Raw genomic sequence first — 20,071 nt, forward strand, 5'->3', positions numbered from 1 at the left:
GGGGACCCTGGGGACACCTGGGAGGGGGGGTCCCATGTCCTGAAGGTCCCACGTCCCCATGTCCCGGTGCCACCTGGGTGACCTGGTCCCATGTCCCCATGTCTTGGAGGTCCCACGTCCCTGTGTCTTGGAGGTCCCATGTCCCCATGTCCCAGTGTCACCTGGGTGTCCTGGTCCCATGTCCCTGTGTCTTGGAGGTCCCATGTCCGCATGTCCTGGTGTCACTTACGTGACCTGGTCCCCATGTCCCGGTGTCACCTGGCTGCCCCAGAGGCCCCGTGTCCCCATGGGTGTCCCCGTGTCCCCATGTCCCCACACGTGTCCCTGTGTCCCCACACATGTCCCCAGGTGTGTACCCACACGTGTCCTCACGTCCCCACGCGTGTCCCCGTGTCCCCGCAGGACCCGTGTCCCCAGGTCCCCACGTGTGTCCCCATGTCCCCATGCCTGTCCCCGTGTCCCCACGTGTGTCCCCATGTCCCCGCAGGACACGCGTGTCCCCATGTCCCCACGGGTGTCTCCATGTCCCCACGCGTGTCCCCGTGTCCCCACGCGTGTCCCCACGTGTCCCCGCAGGACATGTGTCCCCGTGTCCCCACGTGTCCCCGTGTCCCCACGCATGTCCCCATGTCCCCATGTGTGTCCCCATGTCCCCACAGGACACATGTCCCCATGTCCCCACGTGTGTCCCCGTGTCCCCACAGGACATGCATGTCCCCGTGTCCACGCGTGTCCCTGTGTCCCCACGTGTCCCCACGTGTGTCCCCGCAGGACACATGTCCCCGTGTCCCCACACATGTCCCCATGTCCCCACGCGTGTCCCCGTGTCCCCACACGTGTCCCTGTGTCCCCATGTGTCCCCATGTCCCCCCACGCGTGTCCCCATGTCCCCACGGGTGTCCCCATGTCCCCATGCGTGTCCCCGCAGGACACACATGTCCCCATGCCCCCACGCGTGTCCCCGTGTCCCCATGTGTCCCCGTGTCCCCGTGTCCCCACGCGTGTCCCCGTGTCCCCACACATGTCCCCATGTCCCCATGGGTGTCCCCATGTCCCCACGTGTGTCCCCGTGTCCTCATGTGTCCCCATGTCCCCACGTGTCCCCGTGTCCCCACGCGTGTCCCCGTGTCCCCGCAGGACACATGTCCCCATGTCCCCACACATGTCCCCGTGTCCCCACGCGTGTCCCCATGTCCCCGCGTGTCCCCGTGTCCCCACGCGTGTCCCCGTGTCCCCGCAGGACACGCCGCCCTTCGTGGGCGACGTCACCGACCTCCAGCTCTGGAGCCGGGCGCTGGAGGCCACCGAGATCCGGGCGCTGGCGGCCTGCGGGGCCCAGGCGTCCGGGGACCTGCTGGCCTGGGCCCCGGGCGCCCTGGAGCTGCACGGGGCCGTCACCGTCCTGCCCTCGGACGCCTGTCCCTGACCCCCCCGGACGCCTGGGCCCACCCGCACGGAGGCCGCCCGGATGCCTGGGCCCTCCCCGGACGCCTGGGCCCATCCACACGAGGATGCTTGAGCCTCCCCCTGCTGCTCCCCGGACGCCTGGGCCCGCTGCATTGAGTCTTCCCGGACGCCTGGGCCCATCCACACGAGGATGCTTGAGCCTCCCCCTGCTGCTCCCCGGACGCCTGGGCCCTCCCCGGATGCCTGGGCCCATCCACATGAGGATGCTTGAGCCTCCCCCTGCTGCTCCCCGGACGCCTGGGCCCGCTGCATTGAGTCTTCCCGGACGCCTGGGCCCATCCACACGAGGATGCTTGGGCCCCCCCCTCGCTGCTCCCCGGACGCCTGGGCCCTCTGCGTTGAGTCTTCCCGGACGCCTGGGCCCATCCATGCGAAGGGTCCGTCTGCTCGAGCCCCCTCCCCACCGCTGGACCCTCCCGGACGCCTGGGCCCATCCCCAGGGAACCCCCGACCCCCATTGGCGGGAGAGGGGGGAAGATACTTGGGGGGCCCGGACGCCTGGGCCCCCGGCCGCAGCCTCCCCTCTCGCTACCGTAATTACCCCCAAAACGCGCAATAAAATAAACCCGAGTCGCCGCCTCAGCTCCGCCCCCTCCCTTCGCCGCCAAGGGGGGGCCCAGGCGTCCGAGCCCCCCCCGCCACAAAGCAGCCCCCCCAGGTCAACACGTTTAATGGGGCCGGAGCCATAAATAAGGGGGGGGGGGGGGGCAGAGCGGCCCCAAATTGGGACACGGGGGGGGGGGGGGTTAGTGTGCGAGGGGGGGGCACACGCGTGCGCGCCCCCCCCACCTGCTTCTGCCCAGCAGAGCGGGGCCGGGGGGGTCGCGTGTGCGCCGGCCCCGCACACGCGTGTGCACACGCGTGTCCCCGGGGGGGGAGCGTGGGGGGGTCCAGCCCCCCCCGTCACGGCTGCTCCTGCTTCTTCTTGACGGAAATCCGCTTCTTGCGGGCGGCCAACATCTCGTAGAAGGGGTCGACGCTCACGGCCGCCCTGGGGGGGGACGTCAGGCCCGGACGCCTGGGCCCCCCCATCCCGGACGCCTGGGCCCCCCCGTCCCGGACGCCTGGGCCCCCTTGTCCCGGACGCCTGGGCCCCCCCGTGTCCCGGACGCCTGGGCCCCCCATCCCAGACACCTGGGCCCCCCCTGTCCCGGACGCCTGGGTCCCTCCTGTCCCGGACGCCTGGGCCCCTCTGCCCTGGACACCCAGGCACCCCCGTCCCGAACGCCTGGGCCCCTGTTGCCTGTGGGTGGGAGGGGGTCATTATGTGCCCGGACGCCTGGGCCCCCCGGGCTGTGTGAGGGGCTGCCCAGATCCCCCCAGTGCCCCCGGACGCCCGGATCCCCCCGGACACCCGGATCTCCCCAATACACCTGGACATCTGCGTCCCCCCTGGGTCCTGTGCCCGGACGCCTGGGCCCCCCGATACCCACGGACACCTGGATCCCCTGATACTCCCGCCCATCCAGCTCCCTCAGGGCCCCCCAATATCCCCAGACACCCGGATCCCCCCAGTACACCTGGACACCTGGGGCCCCCCTGGATCCTGTGCCCGGACGCCTGGGACCCCCAGCTCCCCCAGCTCCCCCGGACACCAGGGCCCCCCTGTCCCGGACGCCAGGGCCCCCCGGTTCCCCTGGATCTCCCATTCCCCCAGACGCCTGGGACCCCCCGCTCCCCCAGCTCCCCCGGACGCCTGGGCCCCTCGGCTCTCCCGGACGCCTGGGCCCCGCGATACCCCCGGACGCCTGGGCCCCGCGATACCCCCGTCCCCCCGCACTTGATGGACTTGATCCACTCGTCCTTCTGGTCGCGCGTGGGCGCCGAGATCCGGTACACCAGGTGGTTCCCCTCCACCACGCGCCCGTCCGCCTCCGTCTTGCAGGCCTTGATGAGCTGCCCCTTGTTGTTGGGGATGTAGAGCTCGAAGCAGTGCTGGGGGGACAGGGGACAATGTGGGGACATGGGGACATTGGGGACAATGTGGGGACAACGTGGGGACATTGGGGACATTGAGGACAGCAGGGATGCTGCGGGGACAGGGGACATTGGGGACATTGGGGACAACGCGGGGACAACGTGGGGACAATGCGGGGACAGGGGACAATGTGGGGACATTGGGGACAGCGCGGGGACAATGCGGGGACATGGGGACGGTGGGGACAAGGGGACAGCGGGGATGCTGCGGGGGGACATGGGGACAATGTGGGGACATTGGGGACAACGTGGGGACAACGTGGGGACATTGGGGACAATGTGGGGACATGGGGACAACGTGGGGACAACGTGGGGACAGGGGACGGTGGGGACATTGGGGACAACGTGGGGACAACGGGGATGCTGCGGGGGGACGTGGGGACATTGGGGACAAAGTGTGGACAACGTGGGGACATTGGGGACATTGGGGACAACGTAGGGATGCTGCAGGGACATGGGGACAAGGGAACAGCGGGGATGCTGCGGGGGGACATGGGGACATTGGGGACAACGTGGGGACAACGTGGGGACATTGGGGACAACGTAGGGATGCTGCGGGGACATGGGGACGGTGGGGACAAGGGGACAATGTGGGGACAACGTGGGGACATTGGGGACAACGTGGGGACAGCGTGGGGACATTGGGGACAGCAGGGATGCTGCGGGGACAGGGGATGGTGGGGACACTGGGGACATTGGGGACAATGTGGGGACAACATGGGGACAACGTGGGGACATTGGGGACATTGGGGACAACGTAGGGATGCTGCGGGGACATGGGGACGGTGGGGACAAGGGGACAATGTGGGGACAACATGGGGACATTGGGGACAAAGTGGGGACAGCAGGGATGCTGCGGGGACAGGGGACGTTGGGGACAAGGGGACAACGTGGGGACAATGCAGGGACATGGGGATGTTGGGGACAGCATGGGGACAGCGTGGGGACAGCAGGGACATGGGGACATTGGGGACAAGGGGACAACGTGGGGATGCTGTGGGGACAGGGGACGGTGGGGACATTGGGGACAACGTGGGGACATTGGGGACATTGGGGACAGCAGGGATGCTGCGGGGACACTGGGGACAGCGCGGGGACAGGGGACGGTGGAGACAACATGGGGACACAGGGACAACATGGGGACAACGTGGGGACGACCCGGGGACAGCGGGGATGCTGCGGGGACATGGGGACATTGGTGACAGCGTGGGGACAATGTGGGGACACGGGGACATTGGGGACAGCGCGGGGACAGCAGGGATGCTGCGGGGGGACATGGGGACGGTGTGGGGACAACGTGGGGACAACACGGGGACACGGGGACAATGCAGGGACACGGGGACGTTGGAGACGGCGTGAGGACAACGTGGGGACAGCACGGGGACAACGCGGGGACACGGGGATGTTGGGGACGGGGGGACAGCAGGGACGACTCGGGGACAACGCAGGGATGATGCGGGGACAGCGCGGGGACAGCGTGGGGACAACGTGGGACAACACGGGGACAACGCGGGGCTGGGAGAGGAGGAGGGATGGGAGGGACATGGGGACATGCGGGGACATGGGGGACATGGAGGGACATGGGGGACATGGAGGGACATTGGGGCCATTGGGGACACCTTGGGGACATTGGGGACATTGGGGACATTGGGGACATTGGGGACATTGTCTCTCACCGGCTTGCGCGGATCCTCCACCTCGCGGATACTCAGGTTCTCCAGGGGGATGATCCCGGGGCTCCTTGTCCTGGGGGGGGACACGGGGGACACGGGGGGACACAAGGGGACACGGGGGGACACAGGGGTCAGGGGTCACCATGGGGGGACACGGGGGGACACGGGGTCAGGGGGTCCCCAGGGGGGACACGGGGGGGGGACATCAAGGGGGACATGGGGTCAGGGGAGTCCCAAGGGGGACATGGGGTCGGGGGGGGTCCCCAAGGGGGACACGGGGGGGACAGGGGGGACACAGGGGGACACAGGGGTCGGAGTCACCAAGAGGGGACACGGGGGGGGACATCAAGGGGGACACGGGGACAGAAGGTCCCAAGGGGGTCCCGGGGGGACACGAGGGGGGACACACGGACAGGGGGTCCCCAAGGGGTCATCAAGGGGGACACACGGGGGGGACATGGGGTCGGGGGTCACCAAGGGGGTCACGGGGTTGGGGGGTCCCCAAAGGGGTCCCCAAGGGGGTCCCCAAGGGGGATACGGGGTCAGGGGGTCCCAAGGGGGTCCCCAAGGGGGACACAGGGGGACATGGGAGGGGACACGGGCTCGGGGGGGTCCCCAAGGGGGACACGGGGGGGGGGACAGGGGGTCAGGGTCCCCAAGGGGGTCCCCAAGGGGGACATGGGGTCGGGGGGGTCCCCAAGGGGCTCCCAGGGGGACACGGGGACATTTTGAGGCTCCCAGGAGGGATCTTGGGGGTCCCTGGGAGTATCAGGGGGTACCCGACACCATTCGGGGGTATTTGGGGTCCCAGGGGGTATTTGGGTGCCCCTAGGGGTTTTGGGGGGGTCCCACGGGTTTTGGGGGTTCTGGAGCCCCTTGTGGGGGTCCTCGATGTGTTTGGGGGTCCCAGGGGGTGTTTGGGGGTCCCCAGGGTTTCCGGGGGTCCCTTGACGGTGGGGGGGTCCCAGGGGGGCTGTTTGGGGGTCCCGGGGTTTCTGGGGGTCCCGGAGCCCCTCATGGGGGTCCCGGGGGGGCTGTTTGGGGGTCCCGGGGTTTTGGGGGGGTCCCGGGGGTTTTTGGGGGTCCCGGAGCCCCTCGCGGGGGTCCCGTGGCCCGGGGGGGTCCCGGGGGGTGTTTGGGGGTCCCGGGGGTTTTCGGGGATCCCAGAGCCCCTCGTGGGGGTTCCGCAGTCCTGGGGGGGCCCTGGGGGCTGTTTGGGGGGTCCCAGAGGTTTCCAGGGGTCCTGGAGCCCCTTGTGGGGGTCCCAGGGGTGTTTGGGGTCCCGGGGGTTTCCGGGGGTCCCGGAGCTCCTCGCGGGGGTCCCGCGGCCCTGGGGGGGTTCCAGGGGGGTGTTTGGGGGTCCCGGGGGTTTTTGGGGGTCCCGGAGCCGCTCGCGGGGGGTCCCGCGGCCCGGGGGGGTCCCGGGGGTTTCCGGGGGTCCCGGAGCCCCTCGCGGGGGTCCCGGGGGTGTTTGGGGGTCCTGGGGTTTCTGGGGGTCCCGGAGCCCCTCGCGGGGGTCCCGCGGCCCTGGGGGGGCCCGGGGGGGCTGTTTGGGGGTCCCGGGGGTTTTCGGGGGTCCCGGAGCCGCTCGCGGGGGTCCCGCGGCCCGGGGGGGCCCGGGGGGGCCCGGGGGGGCTCACCGTGGTGTACTCGAAGTAGTACAGACAGTTGTCGGTCAGGATGAACCAGCGGCGCTTCCAGGTCTTCACCCGGCCGCCTGCGGGGGGGGGCGCTCAGGGGGGCTCGGGGGGGGGGGCGGGGGGGTCTAGGGGGTCCTGGGGGGGTCCGGGGGGGTCTGGGGGCTCCTGGAGGGTCTCAGGGGGTCCTGGGGGGGTCTGGGGGTCCCGGGGGGGTCAGGAACCGTCCGGGGGGCTGCAGAATCCCAGGGGATCGGGGGGTCCCGGGGGGGTCCAGGGCACGGGGGGGGGTCCTAGGGGGGCTCTGGGGGCACCGGGGGGGTCCTCGAGGCTCTGGGGGGGGCCTGGAGGGGGATGGGGGCATCGGGGGGGGCCTTAGTGATTCTGGGGGGCTCATGGGGGGGCACAGACCTTCCGGGGGGGGGGCCTTTGGGAGGGGGGGAGCCCAGGGCATGCTGGGATTTTTTTTGGGGGGGGGGGCGGAGACAAAGGCCCCCCCCCCCAATGTGGGTGGGGGGGTCCCCGGGTCGGGGGGGTCCCGGAGCTGCCCCCCCCCCCCCCATACCTACCTCCTGGGACGGGCCGGGCGCAGCAGCAGCGCGGGGGGGCACGGGGGGGACACGGGGGACATTATGGGGGGGGGGTGACATGGGGGGGGTGACATGGGGGGGTGACATGGGGGGGACACGGGGGAGGGGACACGGGGACAGAGAGAGACGGAGAGAGAAGGAGGAAGAGAGAGAGGAGACGTCAGTCGCGACGCGGGGGGGCCGGGGGGGAATGGGGGGGCTCCAGGGGGCACTGGGGGCAGTAGGGAGGGGTCTGGGGGCACTCGGGGGGAGCTGGGGGGGCTCCAGGGGCACTGGGGGCTGGAGGGCAGTAGGGAGGGGTCTGGGGGCACTGGGGGGCATTGGGGGGTCTGGGGGGGCTCCAGGGGGCACTGGGGGGCACTGGGAGGTCTGGGGGGCACCGGGGGGACCTGGGGGGGGCTCCAGGGGGCACTGGGGGGCACTAGGAGGTCTGGGGGGCAGCGGGGGGACCTGGGGGGGCTCCAGGGGGCACTAGGGGAGTCTGGGGGGCACTAGGGGGCAGTGGGGGGAGCTGGGGGGGCTCCAGGGGACGTGGGGGGCACTAGGGGGCACTGGGGGGCACGGGGGGGAGCTGGGGGGCACGGGGGGGAACCGGGGGGCTCCAGTGGGCTCTGGGGGGCACTAGGGGGGCACTGGGGGGCACGGGGGGGAGCTGGGGGGTCTGGGGGGCACTAGGGGGCACCGGGGGGCACTAGGGAGATCAGGGGGACCTGGGGGGGCTCCAGGGGGCACTGGGGGGCACTAGGGGCACTGGGAGGATTGGGGGGGCTCCAGGGGGCACTGGGGGGCTCCAGGGGGAGTTGGGGGGGCTCCAGTGGGTCTGGGGGGCCCAGAGAGGGGGCAGGGGGGGCGGGGAACAGAGCAGGAAGGGCCCAGGCGTCCGGGCGAGAGAACAGAAAAGGAGGAGGAGGAGCCTGAGGGGGGCGGGGCCAAGGGGAGAGGGTGGGAATGGGGGCGGGGCCTCTCATGCCAGGGCCAAGGAAGGGGGCGGGGAGAAGCTGAGCAGGGGGTGGGGCCAAGTAGAGCTGGAGGCGGGGCCAGGCCCGGGGTGGGGGGGCTGTACAGGGTGGGTGGAGTCACCATGGGGGGCGGGGCTAGGTTGGGCAGGGGGTGGGGCCAGGCAAGGGGGAGGGCGGGGCTAAGTGGGGGTAGGGCTTGCTCTAGGGGGTGTGGCCTGCACTGGGGGGTGGGGCTTTCACCAAGGGGGCTGATCTAGGAGGCGGGGCCTGCAGGGTGGGGGCGGGGCCTGGTGTGGGGGCGGGGTCTAGGCTGAAGGGGGCGTGGCCGGGGTGGAAGGCAGACCCATATACCAAAGCAGCGTGTGCCCATCCCGGGGAGGGGGGCGTGTCCATTTGGGGGCGTGTCCCAAGGAGTCAGCGTCGTGTGGGCGTGGCCATAAGGGGGGCGTGTCATGGGGGGCAGCCCCATAGAACAGCTGGGGAAGGGGGAGGGTCCATCCCAGGGGTGTGTCCCTAGAGGGGCGTGTCATCGGGTGGGGGCGTGTCCATGGGGCGTGTCCATGGGGGGGGCGGGGCTCACCCAGCCCCATAGAACAGCTGGGGAAGGGGGAGGGTCCATCCCAGGGGTGTTTCCCTGGGTGGGGGCGTGTCCCCGGGTGGGGGCGTGTCCATGGGGGCGTGGCCACGGGGGGCGGGGCTCGCTCATCCCCATAGAACAGCTGGGGAAGGGGGAGGGTCCATCCCAGGGGTGTTTCCCTGGGTGGGGGCGTGTCCCCGGGTGGGGGCGTGTCCATGGGGGCGTGGCCACGGGGGGTGCGGGGCTCACTCATCCCCATACAACAGCTGGGGAAGGGGGAGGGTCCATCCCAGGGGTGTGTCCCTGGGTGGGGGCGTGTCCATGGGGGCGTGGCCACGGGGGGGCCGGGCTCACCCAGCCCCATAGAACAGCTGGGGAAGGGGGAGGGTCCATCCCAGGGGTGTTTCCCTGGGTGGGGGCGTGTCCCCGGGTGGGGGCGTGTCCATGGGGGCGTGGCCACGGGGGGGCGGGGCTCACTCATCCCCATAGAACAGCTGGGGAAGGGGGAGGGTCCATCCCAGGGGTGTTTCCCTGGGTGGGGGCGTGTCCCCGGGTGGGGGCGTGTCCATGGGGGCGTGGCCACGGGGGGGCGGGGCTCACTCATCCCCATAGAACAGCTGGGGAAGGGGGAGGGTCCATCCCAGGGGTGTGTCCCCAGAGGGGCGTGTCCCCGGGTGGGGGCGTGTCCATGGGGCGTGTTCATGGGGGGGCGGGGCTCACCCAGCCCCATAGAACAGCTGGGGAAGGGGGAGGGTCCATCCCAGGGGTGTGTCCCTGGGTGGGGGCGTGTCCATGGGGGCGTGGCCACGGGGGGGCGGGGCTCACCCAGCCCCAAAGAACAGCTGGGGAAGGGGGAGGGTCCATCCCAGGGGTGTGTCCCCGGGTGGGGGCGTGTCCATGGGGGGCGTGGCCACGGGGGGCGGGGCTCACCCAGCTTGAGCAGCCAGCCCTCGCGGTCCGGGTTGAAGAACGTGTGGGTCAGGTCGTTGCCGTCGTCCTCGGGGATCTTGAAGGGCTCGCTGCGGATGCTGTCGTACAGGTTCTGCGGGGGGCGGGGCCAAGGGGGGCGGGGTCAGCGCGGGGGCACGCCCACTTCGAGCCACGCCCACTCCTGGGCACACCCACACCCTTATTCCTCACTAACCTCTTTCTTACCCCCTTATGCCGCCTTGGATTCCCATCCAACACATGGGGCCAAAAAGGGGCGGGGACACCACTGGGACACGCCCTCACTTCGGACCACACCCAGCCCCTTACTCCCCCCCAAGCCCCGCCCCCTTAAGCCCCGCCCACCCACAGCAGCTCCCGGGGTGGCTCCCGCTCCCCCTGACCCCCATCCCGAGTCCCACCCTCATTGGCCCCGCCCCCATTGGCCCCGCCCCGTTAGGCCACGCCCCCTCGGGCCCCACCCACCCACAGCAGCTCCTGGGGTAGCTCCTGCACCCCCCACCCGAGTCCCACCCCGATTGGCCCCGCCCCCTCGGGCCCCGCCCACCCACAGCAGCTCCTGCTCCCGCTGCCCCCCATCCCAAGTCCTGCTCCATTGGCCCCGCCCCGTGAGGCCCCGCCCCGTGAGGCCCCGCCCACCCACAGCAGCTCCCGGGGTGGCTCCCGCTCCCCCTGACCCCCAACCCGAGTCCCACCCCCATTGGCCCCGCCCCGCTAGGCCCCGCCCTCTGAGGCCCCGCCCACCCACAGCAGCTCCGGGGGTGGCTCCCGCTCCCCCTGACCCCCATCCCGAGTCCTGCCCCCATTGGCCCCGCCCCCACTGGCCCCGCCCCGCTAGGCCCCGCCCCCCGAGGCCCCGCCCACCCGCAGCAGCTCCTCGGGCAGGTCCCCGCCGTCGTTGATGCCCCGGTTCATGGCCACGAAGCGCTCGGCCGACGGCTTGTCCCGCACGTTGGGGTTGTGCAGGCTGGTGTTGAGCATGATGACGGCGAAGGAGAGCACGTAGCACGTGTCTGCGGGGACGGGGCTGTCACCGCGGCGGCCCCGGGGTCCCCAGGGCCACCACCACCCCCCCGGTGTCCCCAGGGCCACCACTGCCCCCTGGTGTCACCAGGGCGGCCACCCCTCCGGTGTCCCCAAGGAGAGCACGTAGCACGTGTCTGCGGGGACGGGGCTGTCACCGCGGCGGCCGCCACCCCCCCAGTGTCCCCAGGGCGGCCACCAACCCCCCCCGGTGTCCCCAGGGTGGCCACCACCCCCCCCGGTGTTCCCAGGGCCACCATCACCCCCCCCGGTGTCCCCAGGGCCGCCACCCCCCCCCGGTGTCCCCAGGGCCACCATCACCCCCCCCTGGTGTCCCCAGGGCGGCTGCCACCCCCCCCCCGGTGTCCCCAGGGCCGCCACTGCCCCCAACGTGTCCCCAACCGCCTCTGCAGGGACATCAGGTCAACCCTGGTGGGGCTGTCACTCCACAGGGCTCCACAATGTCCCCAGTGTCCCCTATAGTGTTCCCCCAACACCCAGGGCACTACAGGGACATCAGGTCAACCCGTGTTGGCTCTGTCCCTCCCTAGGACTCTATGATGTCCCCAGTGTCCCCTGTTGTGTTCCCCCAGCACCCAGGGCAGCGCAGGGACACCAGGTCCCCCATGCTGTCCCCGTCCCCCCCGTGTCCCCGTGCGCACCGGTGCACTGGAAGACGCCCGGGTTGCACAGGGACACCATGTCACCCGCGTTGTCCCCGTGTCCCCCCCGTGTCCCCCCGTGTCCCCGTGCGTACCCGTGCACTGGAAGACGCCCGGGTTGCACAGGGACACCAGGTCCCCACCATGTCCCCATCCCCTCCCCGTGTCCCCCCCGCTGTCCCCGTGTCCCCCCGTGTCCCCATGTCCCCAGGCCGTACCCGTGCACTGGAAGACGCCCGGGTTGCAGAGGCAGGGACACCATGTCCCCCACATTGTCCCCATGTCCCCTGTGTCCCCAGTGTCCCCCCGTGTCCCCCCCGTTGTCCCCATGTCCCCGCAGTGTCCCCATGTCCCCCCTGTCCATACCCGTGCACTGGAAGACGCCCGGGTTGCACAGGCAGTAGCGCTGCGCGAACGCCGGGACACCATGTCCCCTGTGTCCCCATGTCCCCGTGTCCCCGCAGTGTCCCCATGTCCCCCATGTCCCCCATGTCCCCGCAGTGTCCCCATGTCCATACTGGTGCACTGGAAGACGCCCGGGTTGCAGAGGCAGTAGCGCTGCGCGAACGCCGGGACACCATGTCCCCCCATGTCCCCGTGTCCCTGTGTCCCCGTGTCCCCCCGTGTCCCCGCAGTGTCCCCATGTCCCCACACTCACCCGTGCACTGGAAGACGCCCGGGTTGCACAGGCAGTAGCGCTGCGCGAACGCCAGGACACCATGTCCCCCCCGTGTCCCCATGTCCCCCCGTGTCCCCATGTCCCCACGCTGTCCCCGTGTCCCCATGCTGTCCCCATGTCCCCATGTCCCCCCGTGTCCCCACACTCACCCGTGCACTGGAAGACGCCCGGGTTGCAGAGGCAGTAGCGCTGCGCGAACGCCGGGACACCATGTCCCCCCGTGTCCCCATGTCCCCCGTGTCCCCCCGTGTCCCCATGTCCCCCCGTGTCCCCATGTCCCCCGTGTCCCCACGCTGTCCCCATGTCCCCCTGTCCGTACCCGTGCACTGGAAGACGCCCGGGTTGCACAGGCAGTAGCGCTGCGCGAACGCCGGGACACCATGTCCCCTGTGTCCCCATGTCCCCCCCGTGTCCCCATGTCCCCACGCTGTCCCCATGTCCCCTGTCCATACCCGTGCACTGGAAGACGCCCGGGTTGCACAGGCAGGGACACCATGTCCCCAGTGTCCCCCCGTGTCCCCGTGTCCCCGTGTCCCCCCGTGTCCCCATGTCCCCCCGTGTCCCTCCATGTCCCCACACTCACCCGTGCACTGGAAGACGCCCGGGTTGCAGAGGCAGTAGCGCTGCGCGAACGCCGGGACACCATGTCCCCCCGTGTCCCCATGTTCCCCCCGTGTCCCCATGTCCCCCCGTGTCCCCATGTCCCCATGTCCCCGCAGTGTCCCCACGCTGTCCCCATGTCCCCACGCTGTCCCCATGTCCGTACCCGTGCACTGGAAGACGCCCGGGTTGCAGAGGCAGTAGCGCTGCGCGAACGCCTCCATCATGCGGTCGATCTTCTGCGCCTCCCCCGGCAGCCGGAAGCTCCACAGGAACTGCCTGGGGGGGGGGACGAGGGGGGGGGTCACGGGGACCCCCCGCTGCACCCCCGGAACCCCCAAATCCACCCAAATCCACCCAAATCCACCCGAAACACCTGGAACCCCCAAACCGCCCCCAAATCCACCCGAAACACCCAGGACCCCCAAACCGCCCCCAAATCCACCCAAAACTTCCTATGGGACCCCCCCACTGCACTCCCGGAACCCCCCGGGACCCCCAAATACCCCCAAACCACCCCAAATCCCCACAAAACACCCAGAACTCCCAAACCGCCCCCAAATCCACCCAAAACCTGCTATGGGACCCCCCCACTGCACCCCCAGAACCCCCGGAACCCCCAAATCCCCCCAAAAATCTCCTATGGGATCCCCAGTGCACCCCCACAACACCCGGAACCCCCAAACCACCCCCAAATCCCCCCAACACCTCCTATGGGAACCCCACAATGCCTGGAACCCCCAAACTGCCCCCAAATCCCCCCAAAACACCCAGAACCCCCCAAACCGCCCCCAAATCCACCCAAAACCTCCTAGGGGAATCTCCCACTGCACCCTCACACCCCCTGGGACTCCCAAACCACCCCCAAATCCCCCCAAAACCTCCTATGGGACCCCCACTGCACCCCCAGACCCCTAAAACTGTCCCCAAATCCACCCGGGACCCCCCAAAACCTCCTACGGGACCCCCCAACTCCCTATAATCCTGCTCAGACCCCACCCAGTGTCCCCCAGGATCCCCCAGGGCACCCCCAGACCCCTAAATGCCCCCCAAGAGCCCCCCAATATCCCCCAGGGCCCCCCCAGACCCCTAAATACCCCCCAATGTCACCCAGGACCCCTCCAGAGCCCTGAATAGCCCCCAGTACCGCCCCCCCACTGTCACTTGGGACCCCGCAGGGGTACCCCTAAATACCCCAGGACCCCCCCCCAGACCCGTAAGAGCCCCCTCAGGACCCCTCCCCAGACCCCTAAATGCCCCTAGGCCCCAAAGCTGCCCCCCAGGACCCCCCAGGGCACCCCCAGACCCCCAAATGCCCCCCAGTGTCACCCAGGACCCCACAGGGGCACCACTAAATACCCCAGGACCCCCCCCCAGATCCACAAAAGCCCCCTCAGGATCCCTCCCCAGCCCCCCAAATGCCCCCCAATGTCCCCCAGACCCCCCAGGGACACCCCCAGCCCCCCAAATACCCCCCCATTGTCCCCAGGCCCCCCCAGACCCCCCAGCGCCCCCCGGACGCCGGGGCCCCCTCACCGCAGCGCCTGCACCAGGTTGAGGTCCGTGAACTCGTGCAGGTCCACGAAGGCGTGCAGGACTCCGATGTTGAACTCCTCCCTGTGGGCGGAGCGTCACGGCCGGACACGCCCCCCGCCCGCGAGCCCCGCCCCCTGCCCGCAAACCCCGCCCCCGACCGCAAACACGGTCCACAAACCCCGCCCCCTGCCCACAAACCCCGCCCACAAACACCACCTAGTGCTCACAAACTCCGCCCACAACCCCAAGCCTCGCCCCCCTGCCTGCAAACCCCGCCCCCTGCCCACAAACCCCGCCCCTGCCTGCAAACCCCTCCCACTGCATAGAAGCTCCTCCCACTTCCCATCATACTCCGCCCACTGGGCGCCTTTTCTTACCCCCCAAGCCCCACCCACCGCCCCGCCCACCACCCCAGGCCACGCCCACCAGCCACTCCACCAGCCACTCTCTTGCCCCAAGCCCCGCCCCATCTACACCACACCCCCTCCATGCAGGCCCCGCCCCCCCGGCAGGCCCCGCCCCCGGCAGGCCCCGCCCCCGGCAGGCCCCACCCCTGGTCCAAACCCCGCCCCCCGGCAGGCCCCGCCCCCGGCAGGCCCCGCCCCGCACCGCTCGCCCAGGTAGTCGCCGATGGCCGTTTTGTTGAGGCCTTCGCCCTTGTAGAGGAAGCGGGCGATGTCCTCGGCCGTGGGGCGCAGCAGCTCGTTCTCCACCAGGAACTGGATGCCCTGGGGGGCAGCCCCACGGAGAGGGGGCGTCAGGGGCCCCGGCGGCCGGGAGGGTCCGGAGCCACCAGCCCCATAACGGGGCCCAGGCGTCCGGGAGGCTCCAGGAGTCCGGGAGCCTCCGGAGCCCCAGTCCCATAACGGGGCCCCGGCGTCCGGGAGCCTCCGGAGCCCCATCCCCATAAAGGGGCCCAGGCGTCCGGGAGGCTCCAGGAGTCCCCAGCCCCATAATGGGGCCCAGGCGTCCGGGAGCCTCCAGGAGTCCAGGAGCCTCCGGAGCCCCCAGCCCCATAACGGGGCCCCGGCGTCCGGGAGCCTCCGGAGCCCCATCCCCATAAAGGGGCCCAGGCGTCCGGGAGGCTCCAGGAGTCCCCAGCCCCATAATGGGGCCCAGGCGTCCGGGAGCCTCCTGACCCACAGCTCCATAATGGGGCCCAGGCGTCCGGGAGCCTCCAGGAGTCCAAGAGGCTCCTGAGCCCCAACCCCAAAACGGGGGCCCCGGCGTCCGGGAGGGTCCTGAGCCCCAGCCCCATAACGGGGCCCCGGCGTTCGGGAGCCTCCGGAGGCCCCAGCCCCATAACAGGGCCCCGGCGTCCGGGAGCCTCCTGAGTCCCATCCCCATAAAGGGGCCCAGGCGTCCGGGAGGCTCTAGGCATCTGGGAGCCTCCGGAGCCCCAGCCCCATAACGGGGCCCAGGCGTCCGGGAGCCTCCTGAGCCCCCCAGCCCCATGGCGGGGGCCCCAGCATCCAGGAGCCTCCAGCCCCATAACGGGGCCCCCAGCGTCCGGGAGGGTCCTGAGTCCCCAGCCCCACACTGGGGCCCAGGCGTCCGGGCGGCTCCAGGAGTCCGGGAGCCTCCAGAGCCCCCAAAACGGGGCCCCGGCGTCCGGGAGCCTCCTGAGCCCCCCAGCCCCATAACGGGGCCCAGGCGTCCGGGAGCCTCCTGAACCCCCAGCCCCACAACAGGGCCCCCATGTCCGGGAGGCTCCTGATCCCCAATCCCATAACGGGGCCCAGGCGTCCGGGAGCCTCCAGAGCCCCCAGACCCATAAAGGGGCCCAGGCGTCCGGGAGCCTCCGGAGCCCCCAACCCCAAAACGGGGGTCCAGGTGTCTGGGAGGCTCCTGAGCCCCCAGCCCCATAACGGGGCCCAGGCGTCCGGGGGCCTCCAGCCCCATAACGGGGCCCAGGCGTCCGGGGGCTCCCATCCCCCCCAGCCCCACACCGGGGCCCAGGTGTCCGGGGGCTCCCATCCCCTCCAGCCCCACAACGGGGCCCAGGCGTCCGGGAGCCTCCCATCCCCTCCAGCCCCACACCGGGGCCCAGGCGTCCGGGGGCTCCCGTCCCCCCCGCCAGGGGCCCAGGCGTCCGGCCCCTTCCCACCTTTTTGGGGTCCATGTTGAACTTCTTGCGGCCCATCCCCATCTTGCGGTTCCTCTGCAGCGTTTTACTGGGGGGAAGAGGAGGCTCTTGGGGGTCCTGGGGGGTCCCAGGGTGACCCCAGGGGGGCTGGGGGGGTGTTGGGGGGTCCTGACGGTGCCTGGGGGGACCTGGGGGTCACTTGTGGGACCCAGGAGGGTATTGGGGGCCCTGGGTGCGATTTGGGGGTCCTGGGGGTGTCTGGGGGCCCTGAGAGTTATTTGGGGGTCCCAGGGGGGTATTTGGAGGCCCTGGTGGCTATTTGGGGATCCCAGGGGTTACTGGGGGTCCCCAGGAGGCCATTGGGGTCCCCATGGAGTATTCGGGGTCCCCAGGGGGTCATTGGGGTCCCCATGGGGTGTTTTGGGTCCCCATAGGGTCATTGGTGTCCCCATATTGTCACCTGCCCTCGGTGGCCTCCAGCCCCTCCACCTCGCTCATGGTTATGTTGTCCCCATGGGGTGTTTGGTGTCCCCATGGGATGTTTTGGGTCCCCATGGTGTGTTTGGTGTCCCCATGGTGTATTTGGTGTCCCCATGGGATGTTTGGTGTCCCCATGGGGTGTTTGGTGTCCCCATGGTCTCATTGGTGTCCCCATGGTGTATTTGGTGTCCCCATGGGATGTTTTGGGTCCCCATGGTGTATTTGGTGTCCCCATGGTGTATTTGGTGTCCCCATGGTGTATTTGATGGTCCCCGCGCTGTCACCTGCCCTCGGTGGCCTCCAGCCCCTCCACCTCGCTCATGGCCTCGCTCATGGCTATGGGTTCCCCATGGTCTCATTGGTGTCCCCATGGTGTATTTGGTGTCCCCATGGTGTATTTGGTGTCCCCATGGGGTGTTTGGTGTCCCCATGGGGTGTTTGGTGTCCCCATGGTCTCATTGGTGTCCCCATGGGGTGTTTGGTGTCCCCATGGGGTGTTTGGTGTCCCCATGGTCTCATTGGTGTCCCCATGGTGTATTTGGTGTCCCCATGGTGTATTTGGTGTCCCCATGGGGTGTTTGGTGTCCCCATGGGGTGTTTGGTGTCCCCATGGTCTCATTGGTGTCCCCATGGGGTGTTTGGTGTCCCCATGGGGTGTTTGGTGTCCCCATGGTCTCATTGGTGTCCCCATGGGGTGTTTGGTGTCCCCATGGGGTGTTTGGTGTCCCCATGGTCTCATTGGTGTCCCCATGGGGTGTTTGGTGTCCCCATGGGGTGTTTGGTGTCCCCATGGTCTCATTGGTGTCCCCATGGGATGTTTGGTGTCCCCATGGGGTGTTTGGTGTCCCCGTGGAGCTCATCGCTGTCCCCACTCTGTCCCCGCGCTGTCACCTGCCCTCGGTGGCCTCCAGCCCCTCCACCTCGCTCATGGTTATGGTGTCCCCATGGTGTGTTTGGTGTCCCCGTGGAGCTCATCGCTGTCCCCACGCTGTCCCCGCGCTGTCACCTGCCCTCGGTGGCCTCCAGCCCCTCCACCTCGCTCATGGCCTCGCTCATGGCTATGGTGTCATTGGTCATTGGTGTCCCCATGGTCTCATTGGTGTCCCCAGGCTGTATTTGGTGTCCCCATGGTGTGTTTGATGGTCCCCGCGCTGTCACCTGCCCTCGGTGGCCTCCAGCCCCTCCACCTCGCTCATGGTTATGGTGTCCCCAGGCTGTATTTGGTGTCCCCATGGTGTATTTGGTGTCCCCAGGCTGTATTTGGTGTCCCCATGGTGTATTTGATGGTCCCCCCGTTGTCACCTGCCCTCGGTGGCCTCCAGCCCCTCCACCTCGCTCATGGCCTCGCTCAGCTCCTCGCGCAGTCTCTGGATCTCCTCCAGCAGCTCCTGCTTCCTCCTCCGGATCTCCTCCAGCTCCCGCCGCTCCTCGGCCGTCAGGTCGGGGGGCACTGCGGGGCGGGGCCACGTCCAGACACGCCCCCTCCGCCTAGGGCCCGCCCACTCCTCCTCGAGCCACTCCCAACCCGGGCTTCGGGTCTTTGAACACTGCTGGCCCCGCCCCCCAGCCTGGAGGACACGCCCACATCACCCTGGCCACGCCCCCAACCCCCCACACCAGCCACGCCTCCCGCCTAGGGCCCGCCCACTCCTCCTTGAGCCACTATTGGGGCTTCGGGCCTTCCAACACTGCTGGCCCCGCCCCCCGGCCTGCAGGACACACCCAGCCAATCATTGCCACGCCCACATCACTCTGGCCACGCCCCCAACTAAGGCCCGCCCACTCCTCCTTGAGCCGCTCCCGCCCCGGGCTTCGGGCCTCTGAACACTGCTGGCCCCGCCCCCTGGCCTGGAGGACACGCCCACCCCACCTTTGCCACGCCCACAGCACTCTGGCCACGCCCCCGACTAAGGACCACCCGCTCCTCCTTGAGCCACTACTGGGGCTTCAGGCCTTCTAACACAGATGGCCCCGCCCCCTGCTCTGGAGGGCACGCCCACCCCACCCTTGCCACGCCCATATCACTCTGGCCACGCCCCCGACTAAGGCCCGTCCACTCCTCTTTGAGCCACTCTAGCCCTGGTTTGGAGCCCTGCAGGCCCCGCCCTGTGCTGTGGAGGACACGCCCACCCTGCCCTTGCCACGCCCATCACTCAAGCCACGCCCCCTACCTAAGACCCACCTATTCTTCCTCAAGCAGCTCTAGCCCTGCCTTGGAGCCCTGCAGGCCCCGCCCCCGGGTCTGCAGGACACGCCCACCGCTCTTAAGCCCCACCCACACCACCCAGACTCCGCCCCTCCATCCTCCACTCAACCCATGGCTCCAGCCTTGCCTTGGCCCCGCCCCCAGTTTGTAGAACACGCCCATAGAGCCCAGGCCACGCCCATCTATCATGAAGCCACGCCCCTTTCCAAGGTCTTGGCCCTGCCCAGGAGCCCTGACTCCTCCCCCGCTGCTCTCCTCGTGGCCACGCCCACGGCCCCGGAGCCACGCCCCTTCATGAAGCCACACCCTCCATTAAGTGAAACCACGCCCCCTCACGACCACGCCCCTGCTGCGCACGCCAGCCCCTCCCTCCTCCGGACCAGGCCCCTCCCCTTGGAGCCACGCCTCCCAGGCCCCGCCCACAGCACGGCCGCTTGTGACCACGCCCTATCCCGTTCCCTTTCCCCTTTAGGCCCCGCCCCTCTCAGGCCCCGCCCACCCGCTTAGGCCACGCCCTCCGTCCTGTGCTCGTGGGTGGGGCTTATCCAGCCAAGGGGCGGGGCTTTCAGGGGCTTCGGCCTGACCCCGCCCCCTCCCTTTTATGGGCCGCGCTGGTCCCGCCCCGCTTCTCCCCCCTCCTCCGCGCGCCGCTCCCCCTACCATAGACTCCGTCCTCCATGGCGGCCGCCGCGGCCCGCGCGCCCGCCCCAGGGGCCGCTCTGCCCGCGCCTCTCGTCTGCTCCGCTCCGCGGCCGCTGCGGCGGCGCCCGGCCCGGCGCCCCGCCCCCCCCGCCGCCGCCGCCGCAGCCAATGGGCGCGCGCGCCCCGCCCCTTGACGCAGCGCCGCGGCCAATGAGGCGGCGCGATGCTGACGGGCGGGCGAGGCGACCAATGAGCGCGCACGCTGCCGGCGTAACCACCCCCTCCCCCACAGCGCCACGCTTTGATGGGCAGGCGGAAGAGCCCGGGGC

The 20,071-nt window shown here is 70.1% G+C and overlaps 1 protein-coding gene across 1 annotated transcript; it reads right to left on the bottom strand.

The window, feature by feature from the left end:
• Positions 1 to 2,335: 2,335 nt before the first annotated feature.
• On the bottom strand, positions 2,336 to 19,869 carry LOC148590167 (cytohesin-2-like). The gene is given in 13 exon segments (XM_088539403.1): positions 2,336 to 2,458; positions 3,248 to 3,402; positions 5,121 to 5,178; positions 5,180 to 5,190; positions 6,758 to 6,834; positions 9,811 to 9,922; positions 10,693 to 10,841; positions 12,959 to 13,071; positions 14,329 to 14,409; positions 14,938 to 15,056; positions 16,436 to 16,502; positions 18,197 to 18,344; positions 19,761 to 19,869. Coding segments are annotated over 13 exon segments (1,197 nt in total). The 5' UTR covers positions 19,780 to 19,869; the 3' UTR covers positions 2,336 to 2,370.
• Between the last annotated feature and the right edge of the window lie 202 nt (positions 19,870 to 20,071).

This window comes from Tinamus guttatus, unplaced genomic scaffold (assembly GCF_059628265.1).
Source record: "Tinamus guttatus ecotype Peru unplaced genomic scaffold, ASM5962826v1 Tinamus_guttatus_pri_ptg001645l, whole genome shotgun sequence".
NCBI classification, from domain to species: Eukaryota; Metazoa; Chordata; class Aves; order Tinamiformes; family Tinamidae; genus Tinamus; species Tinamus guttatus.